This window comes from Sebastes fasciatus, chromosome 9, assembly GCF_043250625.1.
Source record: "Sebastes fasciatus isolate fSebFas1 chromosome 9, fSebFas1.pri, whole genome shotgun sequence".
In the NCBI taxonomy this organism is placed as follows: Eukaryota; Metazoa; Chordata; class Actinopteri; order Perciformes; family Sebastidae; genus Sebastes; species Sebastes fasciatus.
The window spans coordinates 5,183,302-5,211,027 of record NC_133803.1 but is presented as its reverse complement, the minus strand read 5'-3'; the positions used below and the strand labels follow the sequence as shown (position 1 = coordinate 5,211,027).

General features: G+C 40.4%; 1 protein-coding gene across 4 annotated transcripts in view; it reads left to right on the top strand.

Moving 5' to 3' along the window:
- LOC141773666 (spectrin beta chain, non-erythrocytic 1-like) overlaps positions 1-26,442 on the top strand; it is a 149,520-nt gene extending 123,078 nt beyond the window's left edge. For 2 of the 4 annotated variants that reach the window (XM_074645577.1, XM_074645575.1), the window contains 18 exons: positions 1,114-1,338; positions 2,323-2,412; positions 2,532-2,810; positions 4,675-4,805; positions 5,111-5,315; positions 6,601-6,975; positions 8,546-8,632; positions 10,848-10,862; positions 11,963-12,120; positions 12,947-13,085; positions 13,667-13,751; positions 13,870-14,066; positions 14,429-14,529; positions 15,247-15,301; positions 21,472-21,674; positions 22,068-22,241; positions 23,388-23,430; positions 24,796-26,442. In XM_074645577.1, coding sequence (XP_074501678.1) covers positions 1,114-1,338; positions 2,323-2,412; positions 2,532-2,810; positions 4,675-4,805; positions 5,111-5,315; positions 6,601-6,975; positions 8,546-8,632; positions 10,848-10,862; positions 11,963-12,120; positions 12,947-13,085; positions 13,667-13,751; positions 13,870-14,066; positions 14,429-14,529; positions 15,247-15,301; positions 21,472-21,674; positions 22,068-22,241; positions 23,388-23,430; positions 24,796-25,008 — 2,775 coding nt within the window. In that variant the 3' untranslated portion in view covers positions 25,009-26,442. The remainder of the gene's footprint in view (positions 1-1,113; positions 1,339-2,322; positions 2,413-2,531; positions 2,811-4,674; positions 4,806-5,110; positions 5,316-6,600; positions 6,976-8,545; positions 8,633-10,847; positions 10,863-11,962; positions 12,121-12,946; positions 13,086-13,666; positions 13,752-13,869; positions 14,067-14,428; positions 14,530-15,246; positions 15,302-21,471; positions 21,675-22,067; positions 22,242-23,387; positions 23,431-24,795) is intronic. The other 2 variants (XM_074645578.1, XM_074645576.1) reach the window with 1 other exon arrangement.
- The last annotated feature ends 1,284 nt before the right edge of the window (positions 26,443-27,726 follow it).

Below are 27,726 nucleotides of genomic sequence, written 5' to 3'. Positions count from 1 at the left end.
ATGCGCACGTGTGTGTGAGCCGTCTGAAGGAAGATGTTGGTATTTTCAGTCTATTAGAGCAGCTTCACTTCTCTTATCATGTGTCTTCTCTTCAGATCTCTGCTGTAATGTCCTTTGACTGAGTGTGTGTGTGTGTGTGTGCGTGTGTTTGTGTGTGTGTGTGCATGTGATGAAGTGTTAGAGGGAGATCAGTAGCAGAGTGTTTGATCTGTTGTACAGTGAGAGAAAGGATTCCTCTCGTCCTCTTCGTCTTCCTCTCTGCTCTCATTTTAAATCCACCTGTTTTTTTTGTGCTTTTTTACTCTCCTGTGAAGCCGTTTCAGACTGTTAGTACACAGTCTGGCTGCTAGAAGATGATCATCACTTTGATTTAGATTTTAGACCTTTTTCATTTTTCACATCAGTGAAATATTTTTTGTGAAGTTAACAGATTTGTTCTGAGTCGAGGAGAACATTGAGACGAGGCCTCTGAATCATCTCGTAAAAGCCTTATTTGTTATTTTGTGGGGACCAGGCGTGGGACTCTTCTGTTACAGTTCAATTTAATTATTTTTTTTAAGTCATATATACAGTGTTCTGTGTCAATTTTTTTTTTTTTAAATTTATTTAATTGTATTATTTTTTTACATTTATATATCTAAGTCAATTTTTCTCTTTATTTTCTCCTCATCTAAACATCAACATGTTTTCATTAATTTTTTATTTAATTTAACTAAAATCTTAACTCAAGGTTTCACGACTAGCTTTTGCCAGAGCTTTCAACTGCATCTCACGGTCTTCTGCAGCCGATATCTGACAACTCAGCAAACTCCATCAACTGAGGAAGACCGTGAGTCATGGTTGAAAGCTCTGAAATAGCTACTAAACTGACCTCGAGTTAAAATGTCTTCTTCAAATTCCACACTCGAGGTCATTCATATTTCACATTATTATTAGAATTACAGATACATTATCGTTTTTGATGTAAAATGATGTTGTATGTATGTTTGAAATTGTATTTGTTTTGCTTTTGTATGAACTCTTTCTTTCACATTTTTCATTCCTTATTTCTGTGTTTTTTTTTTACAAATATCTTACTATTCCCTGTCTGACCTGTTACCTGTCCTCCTGCAGATCCTGGAGAGCCAGGTGGAGGTGCGTCAGAAGGAGGTGGGGGAGCTGCAGAGCCAGTCGCAGGCCCTCAGTCAGGAGGGGAAGGGCTCCGAGGAGGTGGACGGCCAGAGGATTGGCGTGGAGAAGAAGTTCCAGTGCCTCCAGGCGCCGCTGCAGAAGAGACGAGACAACCTCATGGCCTCCCGCGAGATCCACCAGTTCAACCGGGACATGGAGGACGAGATCGTAAGTAGAGCGCCTCGGACAGGAAAAGTAGAGGTAGAGCGCCGACCTTAAACCCCTCCGATGCAGGAAGTGAAGTGTGTTTTACTGATTTGGGTGAGAGACAGACAGCTAGAACTGAAACATATAAATGTAGATCATCTGCATATTTCACAGAAATCGCCTTCATTCATCAAAAACGGGACGTAAAATGAAAGTAGTGCTTTTTGTAGTCGCAGTAGTAGTAGTAAGATTACCTTGGGAGTACTACTAGTAGTGGTAACAGCAATGAAAGTAGTACTCATAGTAACTGCAGCAACTATTACCGCAGTTAGTATCAATAATAGTAGTGGCAATTGTTGCAGCAGAAATATTAGTGGTAGTAGCAGCAGTATTGGCACCATCTTTAGTAGCATTAGAGGTTGAAGTATTAGTATCAATATTAATAGTAGTAGTGCTAGTAGCATTAGTAGTAATACTACTAGCAGTAGTGGTAATACTAGTAGAAGTAGGAATAAGTAATAAGAGCAGCAGTGAAAGTACTACTTGTAGTAACTGCAGTATTAGTGGTAATTTTAGCAACAGTAGCAAGACTACAACTTGCTGGAATAGTATTAATGGTAATAGTAGTCATAGTAGCAGTAGTAGCATCTATCGAAGTTGTAGCAGCAGTAGCAGTAGTAGCAGTAGCGTTAGCTGCAGTATTATGTGCAATAATAGTAGCAGTAATAGTTGTAGTGGTATTAACAGCAGTAGCAGTAGTAGTGCTAGTAGTATTAGAAGCAGTAGTAGTGGTGGTAGTAGTAGTACCAATAATGTGAAAAGCCTTCTCATTAGTAGAGATGAAAATTGGGTCACGGTGTTCATATCAGTAGTAGTAGTAGAAGTAGTAGTAACATCAGGAGGAGCAGCAGTAGTATAGTTACGATAGCAGTACTAATACTGTATTAGTAATAATGGTGGTAGTAGTAGTAGGAGCAATAATGTGAAATGCCTTGTCATCTCCAGCTCTGGGTTGAGGAGAGGATGGCTCTGGCCACATCGACTGACCACGGAAACAACCTGCAGACTGTACAGCTGCTCATCAAGAAGAACCAGGTACACACACACACACACACACACACACACACACACACACACACACACACTCACTAACACCTCTACCTGCTGCTACTGTTGACTCCATAACCCCTAATCTTGACCTTTGACCCTCTCAGACTCTGCAGAAGGAGATCCAGGGCCATCAGCCGCGTTACGACGACATCTTTGAGCGCAGCCAGCACGTCCTGAGGGAGGACCGGCCGACGGCCGAGCTGATCCGCCAGCGCCTCGCCGAGCTCCAGTCGCTATGGGAACAGATCCGGAAGGAGACGGAGAAGCGTCACACCCGCCTCAGCGAGGCCCACGAGGCCCAGCAGTACTACTTCGACGCCGCCGAGGCCGAAGCCTGGATGAGCGAACAGGAGCTCTACATGATGTCAGAGGAGAAGGCCAAGGTGAGGTCAAAGGTCAGGGGGTTAGCACGAGGAGGCAAACAGCAGGGGGGTGTTGTGCAGTGGTGGAGGAAGTATTCAGATCCTTTATACTTAAGTAAAAGTATCAATACCACATTTTAAAAATACTCTAGCAGAGGCCCCGAAATCCCTGAAGATGATATTTTTTAGTCCTTCTCATATCTTGTACGCCCAAGATAATAATGTTAACGCACAAGTTACTGTCTTGAGACAAGTCAGAGTTTGAAATGTCCTTAAACAGCCACCGTACAAAGGATAAAGCCTTTATATTCACTGTAAGAAACAATGGGACCTTTCCTCTGGTACCACCCTTGGGACTAAAGATCCAAGAAAAGAAAAGTTGTTTTTTCCATTTCCTACATCAGATCAGTGTTAATGAACGTCACAGCCTCGCTACCATGACTCTAATGAAGTCTTGTTGTTATCTGATTGGCTGATGAGGTTCTGGTTAAGGGGTTTTAGACTCCAGAGTCTCACAGATAAAAAGTGCAGTGTTGTATTCAGCACGGTGTCTCTGCCCTGTGGCTCAAACACTTCCTGTTTCTTTGTTTTAGTTTTACTTCACCTGCCAGTTCCTCAGTTTGTGGGTTTTCTATTAGTTTGGTTAGTTGTTGGTGTTGGTGTCCGACTGTCTGCTGTTTCTGCTGGTCAGTACACATTTAATACTCTGATTAAAAACTCTGTTAACTGATGGAAAGGAGGCTCACTCTGAATACCAGAGATGGTTTCAAATCTATTTATATTTTAATTTGATCTCAGATGTTTTTAGTTTCGGCGTTACAGTTTTCTCACACTTTTAGTTTTTAAAGGTCTAACCTTACAGGAACACCGATTACTGAGAGACCACTTTACTACAGTTTGTTTTAAAGTCTGTAAATCAAGCCTGATTAGACTGATGAGGCTTTTGACTGATTGGTAAATTTGATAAGTTAAAGCTGGGGTAGGCAGGTTGGAGTAAATACAGTTTAAAAGAAAAGTTATTTTTATAAAACGGTCGCTGACGGTTTTTAGCATGAGACAGGTAATCTGAAAGATATCATGTGTCTTCCGGTGCTCTGCAAGATTTCACAGACCGGAGGAAAACAACCAATCAGAGCTGATCTGGAGTCTTGCCGTCTCTGAGCAGCTGTCAATCACTCGCAAACTCCGATCAAATGGTCAAACTAGGCAGCGCTGCTCAAATATGAATCGATATTATGTTACTGTAATGCCTATTTCTCTCCTCAGATGTTTTCAGAAACATCTTGTAGTGTACTGTTTAGCTGTAGAATGAGACAGTTTGTGACCCAGCAGCCATGTTGAGATCAGTTGAGGAAATACCAACCACCGCCCACCAGCCGGGTCACAAACTTTCTGTTGTTTTGAGGGTAATTTTGAGGAAACATTTTCTTAACTACTGTCTCCCTCCCTTTTTACTTGTTCTTCTCCCATCTTTTTGTCTCTACTTAAACATTTCTGTCCTCTTTTCTGTCTCACTCTATCTCCACATCTTTGCCTTTTATTTCCCTAACTCTCTACACCTCTGATTTTTTTCCCCCTTTTACTTTTTCTTTCAGCTTCCATCCCTCTTGAGCATCTCCTCTTTGCTTTATCACTCCGTCCCCCATTTTTTATCGCAGTGGATTCTGTCTTTCTCTGTCAAATTCAACTTGACATCAAAATAACGAGAGGAATCTCTGCGTGTGTTGTGTGTGTGTGTGTGTGTGTGTGTGTGTGTGTGTGTGTGTGTGTGTGTGTGTGTGTGTGTGTGTGTGTGTGTGTGTGTGTGTGTGTGTGTGTGTGTGTGTGTGTGTGTGTGTGTGTGTGTGTGTGTGTGTGTGTGTGTGTGTGTGTGTGTGTCTCTCAGGACGAGCAGAGTTCGGTGGCCATGCTGAAGAAGCATCAGATCCTGGAGCAGGCAGTGGAGGATTACGCCGACACCGTCCACCAACTGTCCGGCACCAGCCGGGGCCTGGTGGCCGTAGAACACCCCGACAGGTAGGGGGTTTGGGGGTTAGGGGGGCATCATCAAACTTTTTAGATTTTGTCCTAGAAGGAAGGAAATGGGGAGGGAAGCAAAGAAGGGACGAAGAAATTAAGCTGAAAATGAAAGTAGAAAATGAAGATAAATGAAGGAGACAAGGAATGAAAGGAAGGAGGTGTAGATGAATGAAGGAAAGAAAAGTATAAGTGGAGGAGAAAGGAAGGAAATGAGAAGGAACAAAGGAAGATTTAAGGGAGGGAGAAGAAAGACGGTAATAGACCATGATTCCTAATTCTCTGTCCTCCTTGTCGTCATGCAGTGAGCGCATCGGCATGCGTCAGTCTCAGGTGGACAAGCTGTACGCCGGGCTGAAGGACTTGTCGGAGGAGCGCCGGGGGAAGCTGGACGAGCGTCTACGTCTCTTCCAGCTGAACCGGGAGGTGGACGACCTGGAGCAGTGGATCGCCGAGAGGGAGGTGGTGGCCGGATCCCACGAGCTTGGACAGGACTACGAGCACGTCACCGTGAGTACAACACACATTTCATTACCTTCTCAGGATTAGTGTCGGTGATTTTTGGTCACTGTAAGTTGTTTTTGCAGTCATTTACTTTGGGAAAGCACTCTGCACTCTGCAACCCTCTGAGACCCACAGTAGACCTGTTTTTGTCTTTTTTAGGGGGGTACAGGGGGTCTTTAGGGGGAGATAGCAGGTCAACAGTAGATGTTACATAGAAGTAGTGTACATCATCTGAAAGCTGAGAACCTGAAGATTAATTTGAGATGCAGCTCAGCACTGTGTGTTAAGTTGATCGAGTCAAAAATCAGAAATTAACATGAATTAATTTAAAATAAATTGTAAAAGTGTATAAGAGCTAAGAACATTATGACAAGTATATAATGTCCATTCCCATGCTCTATTATGTCTCATAAGTTGTTGTAGTAATTTGTGGGTTGATACCATTTGTTACACAGATTTTGGTGCTAAATTTAACCATTTTCTACCAATCGAGAATTGATCAAAATGATCAATAATCCCTCCAAAATACCACATTAAGACACCAAGACCTTGAGGAACACCATAGAAAAAAACCCTTATTGTCAATCTAGCTAGGAAAGCATGACATGGTTGGTACCAGTTATCACCCAGGATCACCCGAGACCCCTTGGGTCTCATAGGGTTAACTATTTATTGCTTTTTTAAAACTTTGAGGAAACCTGGCACAAGAAGACCTGCTTCACTGTAAACCGGAGTCATCCTTGTTTTCTTGCACTTGGAAACATAAATGTTGGATTAGCGGCCCATAAATCAGCTGATATTAGTCTATGGCAGACACATATTAGTAGTGGTGTTTATGCAGGCCATGGAGTAACAAGACATGGCAGCAAATACATATATTTAAGGTAATTTAAAAACAGTTTCTCTGTTACAGTTTGTCCACAAGTGAGCACTGACACTTTTATTTCAACACTGTAAAACGTTCCATAATCGATCTTGGTATTATTTGAAATTTGTAATTTAAAGAGTCCACATAAAAAATTGTTTGCTTATGTTATGTGTTTATGTTAAATATAGGGCTATCAGTCAATTACAATATTTAATCGCGATTAATCGCATGATTGTCTATAGTTAATCATGATTAATCACACATTTTTCTGTTAAAAAATAACCTTAAAAGGGAGATTTGTCCAGTGTTTAATACTCTTTATCAACATGTATGTAACAATGTAATTTGCATTAACGTGTTATTATCGCGTTTGAGTGTTCTTAGTGTTCTTCGTTCTTAATCCTAACTTTCGTCCTTCTTCAGATGCTGCAGGAGCGTTTCAGAGAATTTGCCCGCGACACCGGGAACATCGGCCAGGAGCGCGTGGACACTGTCAACCGGCAGGCGGACGAGCTGATCAACACTGGCCACGCCGACGCCGCCACCATCGCCGAGTGGAAGGACGGCCTGAACGAGGCCTGGGCCGACCTGCTGGAGCTCATCGACACCCGGACGCAGATCCTCGCCGCCTCCTTCGAACTCCACAAGTTCTACCACGACGCCAAGGAGATCCTCAACCGCATCCTGGACAAACACAAGAAGCTGCCGGATGAGCTGGGTCGCGACCAGAACACCGTGGAGACCCTGCAGAGGATGCACACCACCTTCGAACACGACATCCAGGCACTGGGAACACAGGTACAGGCGCTAGATTTGGAACTGGGAGCTGTTGCTAGGAGACATGGCTAGTGAGTTACAGTAGCTGTGATGAGATTCATAAATTTAACTTTTTGCGTTTCCAAAAATTCAAGTTATTCGTATACTTTTCTTGTCACAGTGTAAAAGATGCTGTCATATAATTTAGAGCAGGGGTGCACACACTTTTTCAGCATGCGAGCTACTTATAAAATGACCAAGTCAAAATGATCTACCTACTATAAAAATGCAAAACATATATTTATTTATAAATATATTGAGTATTCTTTATATGTACAATATATGTTGGTGTACCTTGCATAACTGCATGAACCCATATTGTACAATATAACTCTGTACATTTTGTCATTACCTTACTCTGATGACTTGCACTGAATGGAATCAGCCAGGGATGCATAGTCCGGACAGTAGCTGCTGATAGCCAGCCTCAAGCACACTTCCAAATGATCATCAGTCAAGGTGGAATGGTATTTGGACTTAATAATCTTCATGTGGGAAAAGGCTGACTCGCATAAATAAGTGGAGCCGAATAATGCAGTCAAGGAGGTAGCACATTTCCTCATGTTGGGGTACTTTTCCTCTGTGAGTAAGTTCCAGAACTTTTTTTTTTTTTTTTTTTAATGCCATGCGATCTACCCACACTACCTTTGCGATCGACCGGTAGATCGCGATCGACGTATTGGGCACCCCTGATTTAGAGCATCATGGGATTACTCTCAATTAAAGACTATTGAAAGCTGCACACTCATAAAGTTGCATTCACACCAAGAGCGAAGCGCTAGACGCACCGGAGAGGAGAAGGAGCTTGTCTCCATAGATACCAACAACTTTTCTTTCCTCCATCAACCATGAAGGAAATAACCACTGTTGCTGCTTTGTACATGTTGTGGAAGTCCCAGATGTGTTGGAAAAACAAACGCCGTCGTGTCTGGGCTTATAACATCACCCGGCAGCGAGCTGTATTCACATACAGTGCCGTTGCACTGACTGTACCTAGTAAGCCACACGTCGCTACTGCGGTTGAACCCAAAATAAACAGATTGTATTGTGATTTAATTGAAGTAAACGGTTCAAACGGATGCCGAAATAACTACATAATGATGCTGATTTGTAAAAAGTCTGAATTCAAGCTCTGTCAGGTCTGTCCGCAAGACGACAAGCAAACAACTTTTAAAATGCTTGTTTTCTGAAAGGTGTTTGGATTGATCAGTGCCAGGCTATGCCAACATAGTAGTTGCTCCATCAACACTCAACATAACGTCATAAATACAGCAGCAACGTTGTTGTTATCGGATCAAAAGGATGCAGAAATATCTACATAATGATGCCAATTTGTAAAAAGAAAAAAACTAAATTCATGAGTTGAAAAATGACCAGCTCTTGAATGCTGGATGATGTGAACATTTTCCCTGATAGTCTCTACTCTATGGGACGTTCTCAGCATGGACTTTTCAGCTTGTGACACTGGAGCTTTCACATGATCTGCCTGCTTCTGTTCCTGTGTGTTCTCAACCAACCTGAACCTCTTCCTCCTCTTCCTCTTTTCTTTCAGGTGCGGCAGCTTCAGGAGGACGCCGTTCGCCTGCAGTCTGCTTACGCTGGAGATAAAGCCGACGACATTCAGAAGAGAGAAGGAGAGGTGAGCTTCAGTCTCAGGCAGCGGTGAAACAGAAACCACACCAGGACTTGGCTCAGTTAACTCTGAATTCAATCAGTAAATCTGAGGCTTGGTATTCCTGCCGGTTGCACCGGAGATATAAAAACCTCTGTGATTTATCTATCTATCTATATCTCAGTATGTTTCAAACATAGTAGAAAACCTTCTCTTACTGATTGAATTGAAAGTGAACTGGACCCAGCACTGATTTGAATAAAAGGCTCTGTTCCTCATGCATGCTGCACTGCTGCTGCACTAACTTTGCACTGTTCCTTTGCCCTGAACCAACCTGTTTGGAAAATATAGCAATATCATTTATAGATGGAGTCAGTTCCCCCGAGAGAAGAATCTTTAATAAGATGAAGATGTGTGAGGTTGATAAAAGATGCTAAAATGTGTAGTTTTGTTCTTCAATTCATCAAAAGTGATTTTATTAACAAGCTGTAGATAATAAATTCAATAATGAAACCTTACAGGGCATGGTCAAAATGCAGGAAACACACATGATACAGTCTCCTCCACTAATGGTTCTGTCCACAGAGGGAACATTATGAGAAAATATTGTGAAGAATGAGATTGATTCAGGCCAAATATGTTTTATCTTTGACTTTTACATTGTTTTGAGGTGGATCTTCCAGCATCATTTAGAGAAATGATTTTGATGATGCATTTTATTCCAAAAAGCCCTCAGGTCTCCCACAGAACGGTGTCTTCTATTGGAGAGCAAAACTTGTTGTATTACTAAATGTGTGTTCAGACACAACGTGAAGTGAAATTGAAAAACGGTTGCACACAAAGTTCGATGGAAAGTCGTGAGTGGGAGTAAGCGGACGCAAATTCACTCCCGGAGGTGCAAATTGAGGCAAAGATTTTAGATGAAAATGCTTAAATTTTTTGTGCTTATCTCAGGTCTTTTTTTATCTATTCAGCAGTCTACTTCGCACAAATAACGCAAAGGTGGAAAATCACTTCATGTTTTATCTGAAAACTCCTTCAGAGGGTGGATGATTTTTTTAAACATGTCAGATCCTTGAGGATTTATCAAAATCACAAGTCAAAAGGAAACTTGTGATTTAAAACGGTTGCATTTGTTGAGACGGTTAAAGGAGCAGTCCGACATTTTGGGAAATCTGTTTGTCTTCCCCAGGGTCAGAAAAAGGAAAATGGGATATCAGATTTCATCCATCATCCAGAATGCAATTAGCCCTAGCTTAGCGCAAAGACTGGAAGCAGGGGGGAAACAGCTATCCTACTACATGTGTTCAAACTAAGGCTGTCAAGGGATTCAAATATTTAATCGTAAATAATCGCAGATTAATCACACATTTTTTTATCTGTTCAAAATGTACCTTAAAGGGAGATATTTTTATTTATTATTGTATTTAATACTCTTATCAACGCGGGAGTGGGTAAATATGCTGCTTTATTTAAATGTATGTATCACAAAAATCACATAAATTGCAATATCGAATCTCAATACTTAAATATTGCAATACATACTGAATCGGTACCTAAGTATCGTGATAGTATCGAATCAGATGTGTATCGTCCCAGCCCTATTCACAAGCGTGACGGAGAACTACTGTGGCCTTCAGGTAACGTAAAAGACGTGAAAGTCTCTCTCTAGAGCCAGAGTTTGGTTTGTCCGTTCTGGGCTACTGTAGAAACATGGTGGACTCCGTGAAAAGGACCCGCTCCCTGTGTAGATATGAAGGGCTCATTCTAAGCTAACAAAAACGCAACGATTCTTAGTTCCAGGTGATTATACACTAATGAAAACTTAGTTATGAACATTATAATCCATTTCTGCTAATAGATCCCCTGAACACTGGTCCTTTAATGAAGTGTAAGGTTCTCAAACCAAACATCTGTCTTCATTCCATGCATTTTTGTTTACAAATATGTCTTCCACAAGTGTCTTCATCCATCTCGGTAAATTTTGCATAATAAAATAGCCATTTTCCGGATTCTGCAAACTCATCAATAAAATCTTCATCTGAAACAAGATGTCGGTGAACAATAATAACACTTAAAATGTGAGTGGAATTTCACATCAGCACCACCGTGATGTGTCGAAGCTTGTCTCCTGACCATCCAGAGTGTTGATAATGATACGCACTGAGTGTTTTTGATGGCGTTGTGTTTTGACCATTCCCTGTATGTCCATTTCCCTGCATATCCTCCCTGTCCCACCCAGAAGAGAAAGGGAGAGGTGAGACTCCGTTTACCAAAAACATTGGCTTTGCATTAGTGTTCATTTTGGCTGCAGTTTTAGACTTTCTTTTAATATTTCGACTAAAATGTTGATTAACTCTAGTGACATTTTAGTCGTTTTCATGCAGTTGTAGTTCTGGCCTAGTCTTAGTCACAGACCTGGGGCTTTGCAAATACATGTAGGGTTTGTTTTAGATCACTCTTAGATCGCTGTGTGGGTGGATTTTTGCACAAAGTCAACTTACCTGATGCTGCATGAGTACCAACAAGCTGTAAACTCCACCCACCCGGGCCTCTGAGGAGGTTAAAACAAACGCTTTTATTAGTTTGCAAATACAATTTGGGTTTGGTCAGAAAATTAAAACAAAAAGAAAAATGTAGGCCTTAAGCATCAAGCTTTTCTCCAAATAATTGAACATGCATTTTTAATATATTTCATGGCTGCACACACAGTGGTGCAATCAAATGTTTTTGTTCGCATTTGCTTAAATGTAGTTGCTTGTTAGCTGGCAAGATATCGCTTTCAGTCTTCTTGCAGCCACGTTTCCATCAACGATGTTAACAATGTCTCAGTGTCAGATGGGTGTGTGTGGCTGAGAATGTTACTGTGAACCCTGAACAGGTTAGAGGTGTTTTCAGCTGAAAATGTCTGCACTTGGCTCAAATGTACAGTATGTCATGGTAAACAAAAAACTGTTTCAGTGTCAGTGTTTGAGAAATATTTTTAGTTTTTTGCCTCCTACAATGACCCGATACATCCAGAGATATTAAGGGAACGGAGAGCTCTATTGTCATGTTGCCTCTGCAGTCTGCACATATGAATGCATTGTGTTTTTTTATTTGCTTTTATGCCATTTAGTTATTTCCCCGCCGAGCTGTCGTGCTCCTCCGCAGCACCCTGGTGCTGGACCTGCGCAAGACTCTGCGACTGATTCCACCAGATTTACAGCAGCAGTAGTTTATATACACAGAATGTCCCCCAATAATGATTCGTGTTCATAATCAATGATGATTCCCCACTGATCGTGAAGCATTTTGTGACTTTGCTGATTAGAGTGAACCTCTTCTGTTTGTCATCCCCCCTTCCCCCACCACCAGGTCCTCGAGGCCTGGAAGAACCTGCTGGAGGCAGCTGAGGGCCGCCGGGTGAAGCTGGTTGAAACCGGAGACAAGTTCCGCTTCTTCAGCATGGTGCGCGACCTGATGCTGTGGATGGAGGACGTCATCCGCCTGATCGAGGCCCAGGAGAAGCCCAGGTTAGGATGCCACCTTCCAGTATCTCTGACCAGGCAGTGTTTAGTAATCTTCTGATATGTTGTTGAGCTGCTTATATGAAAAGCTGATAGCAACACCATCGCCTACTATTGTTTTTATTTTAAGGAACCTCTCGCCTTCCTTCCTGCTTTATCACCCACGGCCGTGCAGTTCAGAGGAGGAAATCGGCGCATGCTGTGCGCAGATACAGACATACTGTAGATATGAAACAGTTTTATATGTATACAGATTTCGGAGGAGACCGGCGGCGTTGAATAAAAGCCTGCCCTTTCGGCTTTCACACCTGATGCGAACCGTACCCGTGTACACATGATCCGTGCCCGAGACCACCTTGTCTTGGGCACGGTTCACCGATCTGTAAAGTACGGTACGGAGCGTTCACACTAATCAATCGAACTGGACTTTAGGGACAAGTGTACAAGTGCACCCTTAGACTCCTTCCTGACAAGCTAGTATGACATAGTTGGTACCAATGGATTCCTTAGGTTTTGTAGTTTCATATAAGATACTGGTATCTTCACTCTAGTTAAAACTCCACTACAAACTCCGAAAATATCAATTGCGTTAAAGAATTTAGTGGCGTTAAAACCTATTTTAGTTAGTTTCGTTAACTTCGACAGCCCTAATCAATACACGATAAGCAGATTGTCAATAGTAATCAACGATCTGGTCTTAAATGTTGATTTTTGTCACATTAGAAACTGCAATCTAATGTGTTTCATATCAGACAAGTGGAGGATGAAGTGTTTTCTTTTCATTACACATTGCTGATGTGGTCTGTTTGTGCGTCTTCTCGCTCGTTTTCAGAGACGTGTCGTCGGTGGAGCTGCTGATGAACAACCACCAGGGCATCAAGGCGGAGATCGACGCCCGCAACGACAGCTTCACAGCCTGCATCGAGCTGGGCAAAGCCCTGCTGGCCAGGAAGCACTACGCTTCAGAGGAGGTGGAGACGCACTTCACCCCAAACAGATTCATAATTCACATCATTCATGCTAAGCTAAGCACAGCTGGACCTCTTTCTAGTTTTAGATTACAGATTTTAATCAGCCGTGTTCACTCTGAAATTAGTAGCATATGTTTTGGTTTAGTTCTCATATGTCTCAGTTTTAATTCCAGACTGGATTAAAAATTCTCCTAATGTGCAGAATAGATTCCTCTCCATTTCATCACTTTGTTTTGAAGCTTTTGACAGTATTCTATACAGGTATCCTTCAATATTTAACCTCATCTGACATATAACCACGGTTGTTATACAATAACAAATCTCATCGCCATAATCCAGAGCAGCTGTTTTTTGTGCTGCCAGTGACTCATTTCACTCCACTAAATAATTAAGAGGAGTGAAATGATGGAAGTCTTGTTTTAAACACCAGCCTTTCAAAGTAACGCAATAAAAAAACGGTCTAGAATGATTTTAGGAAGATGCTCATGATGTTTCTGTCTTCACGCCACATGAATACATTTGGAATCTGCTTTTTTTTTTTCCACTTTTAAATATTCTCTCAAAATGTTTTCTCCCCTCAGATTAAAGAAAAGTTATTACAGTTGACCGACAAGAGGAAAGACATGATTGACAAGTGGGAGGACAGATGGGAGTGGCTTAGACTGGGTAAGGTGTTTCATCCAATTAGTCAGTTCAATTACTCAGGCCTTAATGTTCACAGAAAGCATATTAAGTGAATCAGCTGAATAAATCTGCTTTAACGTGGAACTTTGTGTGCGTTCAGTCCTGGAGGTGCACCAGTTCGGCCGGGATGCGGGTGTGGCCGAGGCGTGGCTGCTGGGTCAGGATCCCTACCTGTCAAGCAGGGAGATCGGCCAGAACGTGGACGAGGTGGAGAAACTCATCAAACGCCACGAGGCCTTCGAGAAGTCGGCCGCCACCTGGGAGGAACGCTTCGCCGCTCTGGAGAGGCTGACCACGGTGAGACACCATGAGAACGTTTTATTAAGACGCCGACGGTGGACCTCATGCTGGAACACTTTCATATTAACCTAAAACTCTCTGACTTTTTTTCTCTTTTCTCAGTCAATTAGCAGCCATGATGACAATCATCTCCTGAACCAAATATTGATTTTGCATTAAATTTGCCTTGATATCATTTAAGCTCTAACATTTGCTCAGATTAAGGGAATCTAATTTTCAAGTCGGACAAGAGAAATCCGATCCGTACGTGATTCGTGCGACGTGTCTGGACCGTATACCTGAGAAAGAAATGCCACTTCAGAAGGAATCTGTTGGTACGAGTGGTTCTTGCGTGAGGCTCAATGTGTTTGTGTGTCTAGATGGAGTTATTGGAAGTGAGAAGAATGCAAGAGGAAGAAGAGAAGAGGAGACAACCCCCGCCCACTGAGGCACAGCCCGGCGACGCTGCAGCTCAGCACAGGTGAGAGAAGTGTGATTGTCCGTCAACTGTGTGTGTTGTTCCACGCTTTTTATCTCAGTTTTGGAAATAAAAGGAAAAATAAGCGGTGATTTACTTCTTCTCTTGCGGACAGAATTTCTCTGTTCATCAGGAGTAACTGCTTTGCGTTTCACTTCTGTCACATGCAAGTTGTTCTTCCTTTATATTTGAAGACAACCTTTCGGTCTCTGCTGATTTCTGATATACTAGTGAAAGTGAAAACAAAACACACCCGAAAGAAAAAGGAAATGGGTCCACAGGAAAATAAAGTTCATGACCTCGTCAGGTCAGATGATAAGGTTGTGAATATTTCACTACAGGTGTGCAGGAGTTATTTTGTCAGCATTTGACAAAATCAGTTGCAGCTTTTTATAGAAGTGTGAAATCCATTGTGTGTCTAATGCCTATTTCCCACTACACAACTTTAGCCCAGATTTTCCGCTCCCCGATGTTTTTTGGAGCACAGCCAATAGGAACACTCTCAATGAAATGACCTGTGATTGGTCAAAGTTTCCTGTCACGGGCTAGATTTTCTAAAGCCTGAAAACAGAGCCATGAGGAGGAGTAGAAGTCTAGTTATCTCTCAGAACACTTGAATTATAAAATGCTGAAAGGTTATTATGACATTTTTGCCCAATGATGCCAAAAATAGACTGCCTACTGCAGGTTTAACTCTTTGTGTATTTTGTGTATTTGCAGGGAGGGTGAGCCGGTGTCTCAGAACGGGCTGCCGTCCGATCAGGAGTCTCCCAGGGTTAGTTACCGCTCTCCTGCCTACCAGCAATACAGCAGCACCCTGCAGAGCCGCAGGGCCACCGCTGCACCCTGACACACACACACACACACGCGCTAATGATGTGTACATTCAACATACTTAAATATAACCACATGCAAATGAAACATCACACAACACACACAACATTAACTTTGACCTGATACAGACATATCCTCAACTCTGTTGTTATCTGGGTGTGTTGTATCCCTCCTCCTCCTCCTCCTCCTCCTCCTCACACACTCCTGAGATCCACACATTAACATTCCTGCATTTATCACTTGTCTTCAGCATTTAGTTTGCTTCTCCTCCTTACTGATTAATATTCTTATTTTATAAATGTAATAAGTTTAACTTTAAAGCTGTCATATTATCTTTTTTTTTAGATATTAGTATCGTTACTTTTAACAAAATGAGATCTCTAATAACCTCGTTAGTAAGAGGAACAGGGAAGAGAAAGCAATGGGACTGATGGGGAATGTAGTCTTAATTTTGGAGACACTCCAACACTAAGAGTACCGCTAGTGTGAGAGGACCAATCAACCTCGCCACCTGTAATTCCAAGGGAACATTTTGATCAACTTTTGGTATGAGTGTGACTGCATAAATGGTGAGTGGGACCACAAAACACACACATACATACACAGAAACAAGCCACACCTGTTTCTATCCATCCCTCCCCTCATTTTTTTCTTTCCCCTCCTCCCCTCTCCCCTCTGTCTCTCTCAGCTCGACACTCCCGTCGTCCTCTCCCCTCATCTGTTAATGTTGCTGCTACTTTGGGTCGTCATTTATAAACTCACCCTCTGGAATATGAACACCTGAGAAGTCCACCAACAAAACACATAGTCCTAACTCCATAATCCGGTTTTAAAGCCTCAAACGGTGATTTTCAAATCTGTTGATCAGTTAAAGTTTTGTGGGCATTTGTAGGATTTATATAAATTTTATTTATTCTAGAATGTAAATTGTGGCGTCATCGGCATAGTGACATATACCGTAATAAAACTAAATAACACACAAAATAAAAAGCATGCTTTCATCAGTTCTAACAAATGAACAAAAACATTGTAGTACTGTAGTATATTCCCCAAAATATTTTCAGATGAATTATGTCTTACTTTTATTGTCTTAAAATAAAGGATTGCAAGCTGCTATAAGTTTAATCATTAACAGTTCACTTTGACAATCTGTGAATTGTAAATGTGAGAGCTGAATTTCAAAATGCTACTTTATATTGTTTTTAGGAGGGAGTCACTTTCTAAAGTCATGTTTATTTATTCTAAATTCTAAAAACTACTATATTATCTTTTACGTATACGGTTAATTTTTAGAAAGTTGCTTTTCAAGCTAGTCGAAGAAATAATTCTTACTGTATGTACTTTCCCCAGGTGTGTCTACATCCCACAACCCAAATTCACCATCTTTATATGTTTTTTTTGTTTTTTTTCGTAGAGTGGAGTATGTGTACCACCATGTGTTCCAGCACACATACGAGATACACTCTATGTAAAGTACCATTGAGTTAACAGCACATGCATTTTTTCATTTAAAACAGTGCTGCATGTGATTAACAGATCTCATATTTAACATTTTGTTATGAAGAATTGTATAAAAATTGAGGAAATTGTTTAAACTTAACAATTAGGAAAATCTATGAAAAGGTTCCCACGTCTATATAATGATTTTAATTTACTTAAGATTCTTTTTTTTACAAGTACTGTAAAAAAAAAAAAAAAAGGAATGAAATAGTTGCATTCACAGCTTTTAAAGCCCACTCACCAGAGAAATATATAACACAATAAGCATAACTAATTTAACAGGAAAAATTAACGTTGGTTTTGCTCATTGTACGTTCTTCTTCTTTCACAACTCTCCACTCTGCATCTTCACGCTCATACACCTCTTGTACTTTTAATGTAATTCACTTGTTTAGTAAAAAAAAAAAAAAAAGCAAAGCAAATCGATAATGCACATTTTAATTTTCATTTCAAGTTTCATATTTAACATTTTTGACATGCTGGATCATTCTGATTTAGTCCAGTTAATAACTAGTAATTAGAAAATAATATTTGACAACAAATTCGACAACTTATTCCAGAAAAATAACATTAGTGCTTTGACATGTTTCTTTTTTTAATAACAGCAATGCTGTTCTTACACATAATCATTGTACATACTGACCACATGTATATGAATTAATCTTCAGAATCATTCCACAGTTTCATGTAAAATCTTTCATTCATTTATAAACATTTAGACAATACCATGGTGTGCGTGTGCGTGTATGTGTGTGTGTGTGTGTGTGTATGTGTATGTGTACCGACTCCATCCTCAATATATTTACTTGGTTAGGATCTTGTGTCACTCTGACACTGTTTTGTATCATCATTATTATCAATCCGTGTTTCCATTGTTTACTGTTATAACCTCTTTATTTCTCTTCATGGTTTCTGTTGCATGTCCATCCAGCTCCTTCATTGGTTCCCTGACTAACACACATCCCCCAATAAACCCTGTCAGAACCAATCAGAGCACTCAGACCCATTCTGGTTTGTCTGTCCATGTGTTATCCATGTGTAATTGTGACTTTTCTCCATATAGATGTAGTTGTCTTTGTTGTTGTTGTTGCATGCTGTCACCATCATTAGCATTCCAGTTGAGTTTTCTGTCAATGCTGTATTTCTTCATCTCATCACCTCTTCCTCGCCAGTTTTCATCCTGGGGCTTTATATTCGTAGTAATAAACCACCCACATTTAGTTTTCTAGTTGATGGTGCTGGTTTAAAGTCCTGATCTTCGCTAAAAAAAAAAAAAAAATTGAAATATACTTGCTACATAAAAAATTCAAATTAAGTATCAAGCTGGGCAGAATATGAATTCTGAATATAAAGTAAAAAGAAAAAAATATATCAGCAAAGTTCAGTTTTATTTAATAGCAGCATCAGTCAAGACTCCATTTAGCCAAAACATGTAAAATACTACTGCAATAATAAAAAACAAGATCACTACAGTTTATGATGGGTCTTTTGACAGCAGCCATGTGGGAAATAGACCGGGGAACAAAACTGACCAAATTGCAGACGGCCGTACAAAATTTCGGACTTGCCTGAAATCCAACCAATCATCTGAGAGCCAAATAGTTGATTGTTCACGCAATTAATCAGGAGTCCAACTGCACGTCCATCCATACAGAGTCTGCCCGGCTTTACTCGTCTAATCTGACATAAAAGTCATATCCTAATAAAGTAATAACCAGGGCTGTCAGTCCATTCAAATAAATCATGATTAATCGCAGTTTTTTTTTTTTATCTGTTCAAAATGTACCTTAAAAGGAAGATTTGTCATGTATAATACTTTTATCAACATGGGAGTGGGTATATATGCTGCTTTATGCAAATGTATGGATATATTTATTATTGGAAATCAATTAACACAAAACAATGGCAAATATTGTCCAGCCCTCACAGGTACTGCATTTAGCATACAAAATATGCTCAAATCTTAACATGGAAAACTGCAGCCCAACAGCCAACAACATCTGACTTGCCCCAAACTGCGTGTGATTATCATAAAGTGGGCATGTCTGTAAAGGGGAGACTCGTGGGTACTCATAGCACCCATTTTCATTCACATATCTGGAGGTCAGAGGTCAAGGGACCCCTTTGAAAATGGCTGTCAGTTTTTCTACGCCAAAATGTTTTTTGGAGCGTTATTTAGCCTCCTTCCCGACAGACATGGTGCCCATGGATTCATTGGGTTTTTTAGTTTCATTTGATACCAGTATCTTCACTCTAGCTATAAAACTGAGCCCGCTACACCTTAAAAGTTGCAAGTCACATTAACGCAATTAGTGGCGTTGAAATGAAAACGTGTTATTGCATTAACTTTGACAGCCCTGGTAATAACCAAGAATTTCTGACACATCGTCTATTATTTCTGCAGTGTTAACATTGAAATGTACCAGCCTCAATTCAAAGTTTCAAACCTAAACAGACAGTTTTTAGAAGAGATAAAATGACCGTTGGGATTGGTCTAAGGTCTTTCAATAAAACAGTATTTCAATAAAAGCACTCAGAAGTGGTCAGAAGCTTGTCCAATATGCTTGATAAGCTTTAAGTTCCAGCTCCTAGAACTGATCCAGACCTTGACTACCTCTCAGTAAGAGTTCCAACGTTTAACAAGCCACTAAAATGAATCTCTGAATGGGTCCAACCTTTGATTAGCTGTCAGTGAAAGTTCTTAGATTCGTCCAAACCGAGTAAATGCTCTCGGGATTCAGCTGAGCCCCGATAAACGCTCACATGATTGGTCTAGCTCTCGCCAAGCTCTAAATAAAAGCTCCCCAGGATCGGTCCAGCTCTTGCAGCCCTTCGGTAAAAACTCCCAGGATTGGTCCAGCCTCTGAACTGTTCTCAAAAAGAGTGTCCACCATTGGTCCAGCCCCTTGAAGAGCTCAGTAACAGGGTAATAAGCATCCGGTTGGAGTGGGTGTGGTGTGGAAAAATAAAATCTGTCTTGATACTAGGCCAATCGCATTCTCCCCTCACCAATAATGATGCCCAGTAATGACTTCCAAGCAATTTTGTGGATAATTGTTTGAGATTTTTTTTTGTGTGTGTGTGTTTCCCATCTGCTGGCTTCTCCCTCTCCCAGTCTTTCTTCACACTGTCCACCATGTTGTGTGTTATGGAGTGGTGTTGTGATTTATTATGCATGTCCTAAAACCTGTGATTAGTGCATGATCAGACTGTTACCTCTCTGTGCTCTTAATGTGCAATAATGATGTTTTTCCTAATCAGTACTGGAATCCAGCGCTGAGCTCGACTAATTAAATGCTAAAAAGCTTAAAAATGCATTGATGAGGCTGAAGAAGCTGATGTTAGCGGCTCGATGGACGGATCTGTCGTCTAGTTCAGTTGAGCGTCTGAGTCAAGCTTGGATTGGTTTTGAGCGATGTTGTAGTTTAGGGTTAGGGTTAGGGTTATCGTATGGTATCGTATGGTATCGTATGGTATCGTATCGTATGGTATTGTATCGTATCGTATCTAAAAGTTAAGTCTTTGAGCTTTGAATACTTGAATCCTCAAACCCAAAGAGAAACAGGTAACCAGGCACACCAGCCATGCCTAACAGCGGTGCATCATTTAACAAATACTATTTGTCATTTGTTGCCCTTGACTTGAATCTTGAAGAAGGAAACATATGTTCCTCTCTCTTTTACTCCAAACATTATCTGGTTCCAGCTTCTCAAATGTGACCATTTGCTGAATTTCTTTGCCATATATGAGAGTAAATTGAATATCTTCATGTCTTTTGCACTCAAACCTCAAAGTTTAGACTCCTAAATCCCCAATAGAGTGCTACAGGAATGAGTCCCAAAACCCGGAAATGAGTTAGCATTTTAACACTTCCGGTTCCCTCGTCTGGACGGCGATGGGTTTGTTCAATGGGTTTTTAGTTAGATGCCTGAAGAGATTTTAAAGTTTTGATTTACAATATAAAATACGTCAATTAATATCCCACTTGTGAATTTTGAAGCCTTTACGTGTCTTAAAAAAGGCGGTTGCTAACAAGTGGCTAAAGGAGACTGCTAAACGCCATCACGCTGACTCGGTTTGTAGTGACTTGGTCTCACCTGCGGTTTTTCGTTTAGTTGGGTCTTACTTCTTTAGACAACTTTAATGTCGTTTGGTTGCATCTTAGCTTCATTGCTGCATCATTTCCTTGTGTGGTTGCCTCAAGCTGGTGGCCTGTGAAACATTTTAAGTGCATTAAGTCGACCTGCCAGAGTTATGTAGAGTTAGTTCACAGTAAAGTTAAGGTTTTATTTAGCCTGAGTAGATTGAGGAGAAATGTGTTTATGAAAGCATGGCAGTTGAAAAGGTTGCAGACAAACACCAAACAAAAATGTACAAAAAACCCTATCTGTTCATTCAGGTTCCCGTTTTGGGTAAATTTAGAGATTTGATTGTGATGATGATTCTTGATTCTGCTCTGCTCTGCATGCTGCAGCTCTGATAATTCTGATTTACAGCTTCTGTGTCTGAGAGAGAAAGATTATTTTAAAAAGAGAGTATGAGAGAGAGAGAGAGAGAGAGAGAGATCCATCCTCCGTCGTCCTCTGACTGTCCTCTCTTCCCTGTTTCCAGGATAACGTCGAGGGTGGAGAGGTGGTGAACGGAGTGTCGGAGCCCAGCCCCGCCGGGTCTCCCGGGGCGTCTCGCAAGGGCAAAGCCAGCCAGGCGGCGACCCTGCCGGCCAAGAGCCAGCAGGACGCTCCCACGTCCCAGCTGGAGGGCTTCCTGCACCGCAAACATGAGTGGGAGGGACATAACAAGAAGGCTTCAAGCAGGTAGGAAGCGTTTGGTGATTGTCAGACTGCAGAACCAACTTCTGAAATACGACAACCAAGAAGTGTCTCTGCTTCTATAGGTGGACTGTGTTATTGTTTTAACATGATGAAATCCACCATTATTTAGCTTCATACCCACACCTGTTGAATTACTCTTTCATCGTCTCTTCTTCTTCATGAAGGATTTAACAGAAAAAATTTAATATTTTACAGGGCTTTGTTCATGTAAAGAATTTAGACATTAAGTGTTAATTACTTCTGTAAAATAGAAATATTTTGTGTTATAAAGACCAAATTTACAGCACAGAATTAAATCAAGTAACTGCTAGAAATCACTAATGCTGGCTGTGAGCTTTGGAGATATTGATGAATGATGTGACTGTGTCTCTGCAGGTCATGGCACAATGTGTACTGTGTGATCAATCAGCGGGAGATGGGTTTCTATAAGGATCAGAAGAGCGCCAGTCAGGGTATTCCCTACCACAGCGAGATTCCTGTCAGCCTGAAGGACGCCGTCTGCGAGGTGGCGCTGGACTACAAGAAGAAGAAGCACGTCTTCAAGCTCAAGTGAGCATCCCGATGAGTGATGATGCAGACAGCGAGCCGTACTATAACTGAAAGCTATGTGGTGACAGGTTAAAGGAGGATGCAGTTCATTTATCTTTTTTATTCCTTTAACAAAGCTCAAGCAAATGCCAAACATCGATATCGGTAAAGATTCTGCCCGAAGTGACTTTCCACAATTTGAGTCACATTCGCACTCCTTCCCGGAGTCATGACTCAGTCACATCTTAACACCTGAAAGACATTTTTAAACTCAGTCTGACTTACACTTCCCGACGATGTAATTATCTCTGATGTCCATCACGAATAAATGTCCATAAATCCACTTAAATATCATAGAAAGAAAGATGCTCCTTATAACTGTAGAACTTGCCTCAGAATCATCATGTTTTTAACTTTCTAGTTGTCTGTACATCCATGGGTACATTGCAAACAGGAGCAGCTAATAGCTAATTCAGCATACTCATATGGTGCCAATCTGTCAAAATGTAAACAAATATTTTTGGAGTAATCCTGCTAACAGAAAAACAAACAAACCAACAAACCAACGCCGGTGAAAACATAACCTCCTTCCTAGGCCTTCGGCCTTGCGGGAGGTAATTATAGCAACTTTAGTTTCAAAACTCAGAGCATGCTGTCCCCTAAACAAACACAAAATAATAATAATAGGACTTACAAAATCCATTAATGTTAACTTTTTCATGTTGAACTATCAATATTGTTTCAACAGTACTCAGAATGTCCCGTCAACACGGTTCTTATCTGGAACACTAACACGCTCCTCTATCCATTCACATACAGATGGGATGGTCTTGGTTTTACTACACCGGTAGTATAAAGAACAGCTTTATTGTGAGATTCACGTCTTTCAGCTTGTGGCCTTCATGAGGGTCAAAACGTTTTTTTTCCCAGGAGAGCAGTCAGTAGCACAATCAGTAGCAGTTATTGATGTTTTGGCCACTTTTCTGGACAGAAGAACTCTGTTCTAAAAGAGGCTAAAAAAGCTCAGCAGAGCTGGTGAGAAGATGTCGATCGGTGAAGTTTTAAAGTGTTGTTTAAATTCATCGACCGTCTGGAGGTGTAACAGTGAAGTGAGTCATGTTCACTTTCTTACTGATTGTTATTTGATGCATTCTCTAACTTCCACAGGATTACTGACGGGAATGAATATCTCTTCCAAGCCAAAGATGACGTAAGTAAAAAAATATATATATATTTATATTTCTCAATATTTTGGTGCATCTTTAAATTTTTATATTTACTGTGGTAACCATGACTGAAATCTTCCTCCATATCCATATCCTCATATAATATTGTTAGATTTGTTATATGAGCTATATTAGTATCATCATTTTCAACCCTCTTTTGTAAAAGATGGGTTTTCTGTTATTATTGTTTGATTGTTTTATTTTTTATTATATTTTAAATTGTATTGTTTTTTTATTTTATATTTGTTAATTTGTTTGAATACATTTTTACTTATTTTATTTTTGCCATTATATTTTTTTATACTTTTTTGTATCAAATATGTATTCATTCATTCATTCATTTATTTATTGTTTTTATTTATTTATGTATCTCAGCAACACTTCGTTTTTAGTCCCCCTGTTTAGCATTCATCAACATTATATAAATATTTAATAAATTATTTATAAGACACTACAATGTAGTTGTTAACATAAACGTGTTTATTAATGTATTTCCAAATAACCGATTAGCGGATGTTTTTGTATAAACAAATAATGAATCACAATATAGCCAAACACAGTTGTAATGATATAAATTCGATGGAAGTTATAATTGTTGACAAATATTGTACATTAATAAATGGTTAAAATGTTGTCATAGCTTTTTACAACTACATTATAGTGGGTTGTAAGTAGGGCGCTACATTTTGGCAAGGAAAACTGGCATGGTCATTCTCAAAGGGGTCCCTTGACCTCTGACCTCCAGATATGTGAATGTAAATGGGTTCTATGGGTACACACGAGTCTCCCCTTTACAGACATGCCCACTTTATGATAATCAAATGCAGTTTGGGGCAAGTCATAGTCAAGTCAGCACACTGACACACTGACAGCTGTTGTTGCCTGTTGGGCTGCAGTTTGCCATGTTATGATTTGAGCATATTTTGTATGCTAAATGCAGTACCTGTGAGGGTTTCTGGACAATATGTGTCATTGTTTTGTGTTTTTAATTGATTTCCAATAATAAATATATACATACATTTGCATAAAGCAGCATATTTGCCCACTCCCATGTTGATAAGAGTATTAAATACTTGACAAATCTCCCTTTAAGGTACATTTTGAACAGATAAAAAATTTGATTAATTTGCGATTAATTGCGATTAAATATTTTAATCAATTGACAGCACTAGTTATAAGCCGTTCATTAAATGTTTGTATATTGCTCTTAAATGCTAATTAGGGGGACTTAAAGTAAAATGCTACATGTATCCACATCAACTGTAACCAGAGCAACAGCTGGTCTTCCTGGTGTTGACACAGCTAACAATCCCTCCCTCCCTCCCTCTCTCCTCATCTTCATCCTCCAGGAGGAGATGAACACGTGGATCTCGGCCATCTCGGCCGCCATGGCGGGCGACAAGACGGAGGTGACGCCCAGCAGCCATAGCACGCCTGCTCCCGCCGCACGCGCTCAGACGCTGCCGGCCTCCGTCGCCACGGCGGCGGCGGCCGAGTCCAGCCCGGGCAAACGAGAGAAAGACAAGGAGAAACGCTTCAGTCTGTTTAGCAAGAAGAAATAGACGCTCCTCCTCCCTCCTCCTCCTCCTCCTCCACCTCCCTCTGGTGCTGTTTGGGGTCGCTCCTCATTATCGATCCATCTCTGGTCAAATATTTGTCGAAGATGTCCGTGTCAATCAAGTTTTCGATGTAGAATCGGCTCGTAGCAACTGATGCTGTAATAACTTAAAACGAATAGAAAAAACTGCTCAAAATGCAATTAAATTTACTTCTAAATGGATTTAAATGTAAACTGTTAGTGTCTGTTAATGTAATAACATCAAATGATAACAATGTAAATTGATGAGGAAAAACACGCTTCATCAGCAGTTTATATTAACGCCAACTCATTGGACGATCTGGAGCAGTTAAAATAGAAGCAGTTGCTATATGTCAAATAAAATCCCAAACAGCCTCTCTTTCTCTTCCTTCTATTCTTTCTTCCTCCTCTTCCTCTCTCAAAAGCGTGACTCCAGCATGCAAGCTCCGAGCCAAAACTCTCCACTCTGTGCCTATCAACCGTCCGGTCTGGCTCAGAGCTACAGTACAGCTACAACACACCACCTGTATCCTCTGTTCAGTTTTTGTAAGATAAGGAGCAGGAAAAAAATAAAACGAATAAAAAAAAAAGGTCGGATTGAAGGAAAAACCAATTTTAAAGGGGGGTCTGCAAACGCTTCAGGCAGCTGCTGTCATAAAGATTAAAAAACCAGAGTTTGCCGCTGAACAACAACACGATGTAGAGGAGTTCCCAGAATATTCCTGTTTATTATTCTTATCGCTTTTATTTGTGTTTTCTATCTCCTGCTGTTTTGTTTTTTCTTCTCTGCTTTCTCATCATCCCGGCTTTTCGTCGACTACTGCCTTTCGCGGGTTGTGTTTACGCTCCCAAGTCGTCTCAGTTTCTTTTTGTTTTATTGTTTTGTTTTTTTGGGAAGTTGTAGGTAGTTCCTGTTAGGGTCCATCCTCAGTTTTTGCGAGGCCTTGTCTTTGCAAGATGACGTGTATCCCTCTGTAGTAGGGAAAACTGAGACCACAGCGGGGTAAACCTCTGAAATTACACCTCTCACACGTTTGTAATTTGAGCTGAAATGCCTAAATCTATGTGAAAAGTACAGGTGAAAGTGCTAAATGTAAAAATATTCTAACACACGTTGAACTTTAGAGAGCAGAAAACATCCATTTCAAAGTACAAAACAAAAGCGCACTAAACAGCATTTTATGCACTGAATAATTCTGCTTTTCTGTTGGTTAAATTTGTGCAATAAACCCACGAAAAGCTAATTATCATCATTATGCTCTGTTAAGTTCCGGTGCTGTCTAATCCCTGCAGCTTCACAGAAAGAAACTCAGCAGAAAGTGGCTGTAATTTGGAGCGTTACCCTGCGGTGCTTTGAACTGTATGTATAACTTGTGTATAACAAAACTGTTAAAGAATAAACCTGTGTTTAATTTCACCTATATTTACTACTAATAAGATCTACCAACCGTAATAAGCTTCATTTGAGTATAACTTTCTTTACCTAATGATATGTACACTTAACAAATCTGAATGAAGGAGCTTTCGAGTCTCGATGGGGGGGAATAAATAACTAAGACCAGTAAGAATGTTTGTTAACTCAAACTTTAAAGCATCCGGTAAGGTTTATTTTCTACCCTGATTACATTTTTTGAAACATTTATTTCCTTTGTTTGTTTCCTCCAGTATGTATTTTCTGTTCCACAGTTAAGCTATGTCTAAGGTTTATTTAGTCTGACAAGTATGGAGACGTAGATGTACTATAAAAAACTAAATTACTTTAAGCATTGCTGTTAAGTGGACAAGTTGGTTCTAAAAAAGCATTTACTGGAAGTGAGTAATGTTGCAGAATAATGGTTGCTTGCTTGTTGGCTTCAGCACTTTTTTTATTTCAGGCTTTTGCCACCAATGAAGTGAAATCTGTTGAGGTACTTGTTTGGTTGCTTTGTATGGAAGTTCTTTAATGACAAAATGGGCAGAAGAGATTTGCGATGTAATCAATCTGTGAGTCAAGATCTGAGAGCATGCAGAAACAGATCTGTTAGCATGATAACAATTGTCAAAGACAGAATTTTGTCTTTTATCAGTTTTGAGACCTTGTTATGTGAACAGCTTTCCTGTCGCATGGTATCTTTAAATTAGCATGCTGTACAGTAGTTTTGGTAGTTTGTTTGCCTTGCGTGCCAAAACTTTGAAACACTACTTAATGTTGTGATTATGCACCTCCATAATATCAAGTTTCAAAAACATCAAAAGTGAGCTGATTTAGGGGATTTAGGGCACTACTGTGCACTCAAAAGCTATAGCACACACTGTAGGGGTTAATCAATGATCTGGCTGTTGAATGGATTTCCTAATCAGTGAGTGTATATCTAACTGAACAAAATATGTAAGGGATTATGTGCAGCTAGCGGGTCATTGTTGTGAAATAAACCCCGACAGGGCGTTGGCACATCGTCGTCTTGCATCGTCCTGAAGGGGTTTATTTCACAACAATGACCCGCTGGCTGTACATTATCCTGCTTATTACACGGCTACTTACTTAAGAAATCAATAATTTGACACAAAAACGGTCCACCAGAGTCCGACATCAGAACTGCACCCATAGCAACGGTCTGTTATAAAGAAATAACAGACCGTAGAATGCTGTGATTGACCAATCAGAATCGAGTATTCAATAAAGCCGTGTAATAAACGATTGTAACAGCCTGATATGGACGTA